This window comes from Morone saxatilis, unplaced genomic scaffold, assembly GCF_004916995.1.
Source record: "Morone saxatilis isolate NCDOM2014 unplaced genomic scaffold, NCSU_SB_2.0 Contig11, whole genome shotgun sequence".
Taxonomy (NCBI): Eukaryota; Metazoa; Chordata; class Actinopteri; family Moronidae; genus Morone; species Morone saxatilis.
The window spans coordinates 11,264,996-11,272,568 of record NW_023339663.1 but is presented as its reverse complement, the minus strand read 5'-3'; the positions used below and the strand labels follow the sequence as shown (position 1 = coordinate 11,272,568).

Here is a 7,573-nt window from a genome sequence, read left to right as displayed (position 1 = left end):
GGATGTTTTACATTCATCTGCTGAAAGTGGAACGTTTCTCTGTGCTCTTGAAAATCTGATTTTAAGGGGGCAGGATTTCTGACTTGATAAATAGTTCAGAAGTCAATACCAGTCCAATTTACAACTCATACAAGTGTGATGTTGAAACCTGATGCAGCCAGTGCACATACACAGAGAATGGACTGTAATGTGGGTATGGTACTTTTTGGAGAAGAAATCAGACACACAGTTCCAGGCAAATGATTTATATATATCATAATACATGTCAGGAGGGGATCTTAAAAGTTTGCCAGCATCCTACCACACAACTTACCTGATGACAAAATTAGAGTTATAACAATCCTACAATTCTATATTACTTTTCAGAAAGGCTCAGCCTAGAAAAGTAGACGCAAGGTTCAGATGTTTTTAATCCCTAAATAAAGGTTCTTTGAAAAGAATAGTGTGTCTAGCAGTGAAGTTGCAACTGAATACTGCTCACTTTCGAAGCTAGTAGGAAAAACTATGATGGCCATGAAAGGCCCTAACTACAGCCAGTGTTTGTCTGTTCTGGGCCACTATAGAAACATGGCGGTTCAACATGGCGGGCTGTATAAAAGAGGGCCCGCTCCCTCTGTTGATAAAAACGGTCATTCTGAGGTTATGAAACAAAATGATTCTCATTTTCAGGTAATTATACTCCAATAGAAACATAACTATGAATATCATATTACATCTCTGCCAATAGACCCTCCTAAATGTAACCCACTGGAGCTTTAAAGCAAAAATATCTTAGGATCCAAAATGATTCCATTTAGAGCCAGTGGTGTGTCTGGGCTGGCCATTCACAGTATTCACAGTAAGGTGATAGAATAACTGACAAGTGCAGCCCTCTCTCCTGAACAGACCATAATGAAGCACTTTTACCTTGAACAAATCTGGAGCAATTATTATGTCCTTTCCATTTATAACAGAAAGTAGGGTTATTATCCAACTCCTCCATTCTGGCCATTAACCTGCTATTTGAAAAGTGTTAATGGAACCAATTTTGGCACAAAGACTGAAAATATGTGTCATACAAGATGTGCTGACGTCACAATGCAACCAATTAAAGTGCCAGATGCTCATGCTGTAGCACAATCCAGAGGATGTCTGAATGACATGTATGAACAAAACACCCTGCCTGCTACCCAGCTGGACTGAATGCAGAGGCTGGTCCTGATGCATGAAAAGCATTGTGAGCACTCTAATTATAGTCTAGTGATGACGGCAGCGTGTTCATACATCTTCAACCTTAAGTGAAGATGGGAGAGAGAGAAGAGACTGGTGAAAGTATGGCTTACTATCTACCTTCATGTTTCACAGAGCAATCATGGTCTTTTCACCATTTCAATCTTGAAGGAAAGATTATCAAAAGGCTGTGAGAGCAAGAAGAACACTTGTTTGGTGAATTGAAGTAAGTTGAAAAGCCTTACCTTGGCAAGATACCATGGGAAAATACCATCATAGTTTTCAGGGACACCAATTTTAACATTTGCCCCAGAGCATGGTCCAAATGTGTGAAGTATCACCAACTGCAAAGACATTTAGTGACACTGTTGAGGCAGTTTGCTCTCTTACATGAACAAAGTCTGACGGTTTAAGACTAATAAAAAACATCTTACTGTGAGAGCTATGATGAGCATTGGTTTAGTTCCTGTGTCAGCCATGTGTCCCTGTAAATGTGGCATATTCACAGCATTTCAAACCACATGGCCTCAGCCCAACAATCAACACAATTTCTGTCTTGTAACTGATTCACTAACATAGAATTCTTTCATACACTCATATTTCACAGTTCTTACGTGTCCGACAGTCTGCTTATCAATGCATAACCACTTACAAAGCTGTTTAAAGCAACATCTGAGCCCCCACTGTAGTCAGGCGTAACGCTTTTGTCTATTAAAATCAAGTTAGATGCAAAGATTGTGTAATTTTACTGGAGCCTTAATGTCTGTTAAATAGCTTTTAAGTATACATCTGCTTTTTTACCAATACCAAATCACAAAAATCCCATGCTATGGCGCAGTGTACAAGTAACAGTATACTCTTTATACTCCATTAACTACAATCCAAGCCTCTAAAGTACAACACATTATGGGTATACTGTTGCTCAACAACAGTAGATGATGGCATTGATCAAAGATGGCAAAATAGTACCAGGATTTAAGTAGCAAAACCATTTTAACTAACTGTTTTGTATCTTACCTTCTCCAAATGATGTGTGTGCTCCTTCTGAGAGCTGTGAGAGGAGTTTAAATTGGGTGGAAAAATTGCGTACTTGTACTCCTTTGGTGGATTAATGGTTAACACGTTCAGAAAAACATGCTTAACTACCTTGTTTCCTTCCTGTGAAAACCAATGGCCAGTGAGGTTCCATTTAACTGATACAATCGAATGAATATTCATGAGGATGTAAATCGTCTGAACAACATCTCCTTCTTTTCTGCTGCATTCTGTTAAAAACTTAAGGAAAAAAGACAGAGAATATTTGATTGATTTGATTTTATATTTTATTGAAAAATGAAATCAACGTAAACAAAGAATTTCAAAATTATGTCACGATTCACAAGAATAATATAACTTATTGCTTTACTCATACATTCACAACCTGAATTCAGTGTTATGGAACAATATAGAATAGCAGAAGTTCTCTATTATCTTTGATTTATCCTCAGTAACTTGGCAGAGGCACGAACCTGCGTACCACGTTTCAAGTAAGTATAACTCCAGATGACCTTATATTGTGATCCTGTACCGTGTCTTTTAGGATAATGAGATGTATGTCACATTCAGCATCATTCATGTTATAATATATACATCAATCTCCTCCAGGAAAGTAGCACAACAATAACCCAACAGCAAGGCAATCTTTGCAACTCATGTGGATTTTTCATACATACTGATCACATTATGAACATGTTTAAGGCAAACAGAAAAAAATTAAAAGCTTCATGCAGGTTATCACAATTATCATGATAATGATATCATTTTAATTAATTAAGTCCTTTCTTTGCTTTTGGTTGGTGTCTAGAAAATAAAAATATATTTCTGTACAGCTCTATTAGTCCTTTAGGGTTAGTGTTAAAACACACACAGCGTCTGGTCTTCAGAGGCCAAAGAAAAAATGTCTGTCTGTCCCATCTGTTCCTCAGAGAACTGTTAGGTCATGGCAGGACTTTGACTTCTGCCTAAAAGCCATCTTCTTGTTCTTGCGTGCAACCATGCGACCAAGAAACCGTTTAGCCTTCTTGCCGATGCTCTCCCTACGCCTGCAGTTGGCCATGCGCCGTGCATTCTCCTCCTTGCTGTCTTTCCTCAAGCGGATCTGTCTGACTATGCCCTCAAATAGGTCCTGCACATTGTGGTGAAGGGAGGCAGATGTCTCAATGAATTTGCAGTCGAATACCACTGCACAGGCACTTCCCTCTGCAATAAAGGAACATGAGGAGAAAGAAGAATTAGTACTTTGAATAGATAGTACATTAAGAACACAATAAGGTAGGGGTAGATTTTAAATGGTATCCCTAGATAGCATAAATTAGCACTAAGTGATAGTAGTTTTAGAACTGTGGCACGTAGCTGTAGTTTGCAGTGGTATTTGAAAGTAGGCCTAGATTGAACCTGAGCAGTCAAGTGAGAAATGTGACCTGACCCTACAAAAGCCAGTCAAGCCCAGCCAGTTCTGTCAGATTTGATCACAAATAGCTTCAAGAATAGCTTTTAAGCTTCAAATGATAAATATTATATTTTTATAAAGTAACCAAATTTCACAACCCACTTCCCCCTAAGCTTGTGGCACATTTTAGTTTCAAATGTTAGCTAATCATACTGACTTACCATCTACAGACACCTCTCTGGACCGCACCAGGTCACTCTTGTTGCCCACGAGGATGATGGGAATGTTCTCTGACTGCCTGGCCCGGCGCAGCTGAATACGCAGCTCTGACGCCTTCTCAAAGCTTGATTTGTCTGTCACTGAATACACGATGATGTAGGCGTCTCCCATCCTCATGCACTGTTCCTTCAGCCACTGGCTGTTATCCTTCAGGAAAGAAACAGAGTGAGATTAGCATCATACATGGCTGATTCCATCTTTTACTAATGTAATATCCATGAATCAATGTCGATGGACAAACATAAATAATATATAACTCACCTGCTCCCAGATGTCATACAACACAATTGATGCCTCTTCTTCATCCACCACGATAGATCTGTCATAAGTGTTTCCTAGAAAAAAAAAAGAAATATTATGTTACACGCTGACAGAGAGGAGCAAAGCATATCTTATCTGAACAGTCGTGTTGTTGCTCTTCTTTTTTTCTTCTGTAGTCTGCACATTGAAGCAGAAAGTTGATCACAGCCTGTGATCAAGCCAGCGCTGGCCTTTTATATTTTCCCTTCACATTATGCTATTGGATGTGTTTCTGACAGCTGTACAACTGAGGGCAGGGCTGGTGCCTCATTGTTGATGGAAATAGCAATAATCAATGCATGTACACTCCTGTGTGCAGAAATAAGAACACTGTTGTTTTCCTAATCCATCAGCCAAACTTTATCACTGTCGTCATAGATAAACATAAATCTGAATTTGAGAGCTTATAAAATAATCCACTTCTTCATTATTTTTAAATGTGTTTTCATGTTAGAGGGTTGTTTCTTTTTAAAGGGTAGGATTATTCAAAAAGTAGAAAGCAGCCTCCTGTTTGTTAATGCTTTATATCTCTCTGCATTTTATTAATTGAACCTTGTATATTCAAGCATAAGTTGGTAATATAATTGCATTGTGTAATGTTCAGTATTAACCTCTGACAGTCCCAATTATCACATGCACCCTCATAGACAATGGAAATCTCAAGTGTATGTGTGGGTTGCTATAGGTTGATGACTCATCCTCAGCATCACCATTTACCTGCTTCATCGCAATCGTGACCAGCATCCTCAACTCCTCCAAAGACGCGCGCCAGGCTGGACTTGCCGACGCCGTTCTCCCCGAGGAGAACCACCTTGTACACCTGGGACTCCGCTTCGCTGCCGGTGGAGATCACGGAGTCGGAGGAGTCCGACGCGCAGCTGCCTCGGTGCTGCTCGGTCGGGGAGTAGGAAGTGCAGCGCAGGAGGTTGGACAGCTCGTCGGTCTGCCCAGTCTGTGGCATCGTGGCGCGCAGGTCCCGGTCGTCCACGGGCATGCTTCTCCGGTGTAGGTTTGGTAGATTCATGGGGAACGGCATGCTTCCTCTTCTCTTGTCCATGTTCCGCAATTTGTCACCCTTGTTGAGAGTCATTGTGTTTGTACCGATGATCTGGAGATAGATGTGACACGCGTAAATTGGTGCTCTTACGTCCAATCACATTTAAAGAGGCATAAAAGGAACATGTAGAAGTCTGTACAGGGATGCACTGGAGAATAAAGCCACATTTTAACATAATTGTAAGTCGTGTTGTAAAATTAAAACATCTATTAGGGTTTCTGAAATGTCCAGACCACATGTTTATCCAACTCTACTCAACATAAAAACACAGAATAAAACTACATTTTAAAAATGTATCATCATTATTAAAGACACTTACTCGGTGCTGGGAATTAAATCCAACGAAGGCAATCCAATAATCCTTGGTTTGAAGAGTTGTTGTAGCCCGAAAAAGCCGTTTTGCTTGATTTGTCTGACCAGAGTCGGTGCTCAGTCTATTTATATGAGACTGGGAGTGACGTCGGCAGGGATTCGCCCCGGAGAATCACGTCTCCTCTTATTATAGTGGTGCGTAACGGTAACATCATACAGTGGAGGGGGTGTATGACTGGAAGAGCTGAGGAATCTCCCTTCCGCATCGCCAAATGGAGAGCTTACCTCTGAGGGGGCGGCCAAAGATGAATCCTTGAAGAGGGGAAGCCCACTTAAAGCTGGAGTGATATAAATATTTAATATCAATTTTAGAGAGATACATTTAGAGATGGTGGAATGAGGTCTACATGGTGAAAGATGTTAAGCTGTATTGTTATGGAGCGCAATCCGTAGACCAGATGAATGCTTTTATGCAGATATGATCGCCTATCTTGGTTAAATTGATTATTAGTTTTGAGGTTCATGGTCACTGCAAGTTGGAGGTCATTGCTACAATTAAGGAATATCATAAACAGGGGGGAGCATTAGCCTATGTAAAATTTAGGTTATCTGTCTAGTCTGTGGCAACCTAGGGCAACATCACAACTGAATTCTCAATCTGGCTGTGAAAATGCTGTAAACACATTTTCTAGCATTTTCAATTCTAGGCACGGTGGCGTTCATTGATCATGCACCCCTCGCTTTCCACCCACCACCTTACTCTCTGAAAAATGAAGGCTGCAGTCCATAACTCCTTGCATTTGCAGTTGTAATTCTTCACTGCAGAAAAACCTGACCTATGCAATAATGTCTGGTTTTACTGATCCACGCCTTCCCTGAACAATGCAAAATGCTTTACATTCAAAATATCTGCGTAAAACACAAACTAAGCCAATCTCGTTATACTGTCCTAATGAAGCCTGAATCAGTTTTTGCTTCTGCATGTGCTTTTATATTTAATCTTGCATCCAGTATATTTTACATATATTTTCTCGCACACAATTTAAACATGATTTGCTACAGGCAGAATGTCCTTTTCCTGTTTATATCAGACACTGTGTGATGTGTTGCTGCCCTCTTGTGGCTTTAGATGTTACATTACAGTCACACCTTTTGATCTCATTGCGTAGGTGTGTCCAACATAATATTGTATTTTCTGCTTTGTGTATGAATAGATCAACAATACGATAATAAACAAACAAGTCATCGTGTTATGTGTATTGTATTGTATGCTTTTGATGTAATTTCTTCTTAATGTAATATTTCTCCCAGAATATCTTCTTAGATTTTACTTTTTTTCTGTTTTTGCAAATCTGGATCAAGTGACAATCTTACTGTCTTAAGGATATGTTTTTTTCCCTGGGGTCCACATATTATTCAGACCTGAGTAGCTTATTGAAATAGTTTTACATACTAATACTTTAGCCTAAATACTAATACTATTATCACAGAGTATGTAAAAATTCTGACCACACACTTTCCAACATTAGATCAGATTTGGGTCAAACATTACTCGATTTCTCAACAGAATATAAATGTTTGTATAAAAGGTACTTGTCAAGGTACAAGAACATGTGACAACATTAAAATATCATAAGGGCTTATTCGGTTTATTTGCAGTTCAATGATCACTTCTAATGTAGGCCACCTTCTATGTGAGTGTTCCCAAGGTGCAATGTTACAGGTAGTGACACAATCTGTGGCATCTTTGGCATTTTATTTGTACAATAATTTAAATGTGTGAGTGGTACATATAAAGCACATCTGCCTTACTGGATGTGACAGTTAAGGCTGATAACAGCTTTAAATATTCACATTCAGCCAGAGTAAATAGGACTGCTTCTGCTGCTGTAGATTATTCGGTGTGTTCACAATCTCTTAAGAGACACCAATGAACAAGAATGGGCATCATGATAGGTTGAAATCATTGTACAATTCAAGGGAACCTT

At 39.5% G+C, this 7,573-nt stretch overlaps 2 protein-coding genes across 3 annotated transcripts in view; both read right to left on the bottom strand.

Moving 5' to 3' along the window:
• cdh16 (cadherin 16, KSP-cadherin) overlaps positions 1 to 2,346 on the bottom strand; it is a 25,183-nt gene extending 22,837 nt beyond the window's left edge. Inside the window, exons 1-3 of one of the 2 annotated variants that reach the window (XM_035682246.1) lie at positions 2,227 to 2,346; positions 1,644 to 1,694; positions 1,455 to 1,553 (exon numbers count right to left, since the gene is read on the bottom strand). In XM_035682246.1, the coding sequence (XP_035538139.1) occupies positions 1,455 to 1,553; positions 1,644 to 1,688 (144 nt within the window). In that variant the 5' untranslated portion in view covers positions 1,689 to 1,694; positions 2,227 to 2,346. Of the gene's footprint in view, positions 1 to 1,454; positions 1,554 to 1,643; positions 1,710 to 2,226 lie in introns of those variants that run through there. The other variant, XM_035682245.1, reaches the window with a different exon arrangement.
• A 167-nt stretch (positions 2,347 to 2,513) lies between these two features.
• rrad (Ras-related associated with diabetes) lies at positions 2,514 to 5,746 on the bottom strand. The gene is made up of 5 exons (XM_035652447.1): positions 5,593 to 5,746; positions 4,934 to 5,324; positions 4,178 to 4,251; positions 3,859 to 4,063; positions 2,514 to 3,447 (listed from the first exon to the last, which is right to left on the bottom strand). Exons 2-5 carry the CDS (start codon positions 5,304 to 5,306, stop codon positions 3,170 to 3,172), a joined length of 930 nt encoding a protein of 309 aa, XP_035508340.1. The 5' UTR covers positions 5,307 to 5,324; positions 5,593 to 5,746; the 3' UTR covers positions 2,514 to 3,169.
• Between the last annotated feature and the right edge of the window lie 1,827 nt (positions 5,747 to 7,573).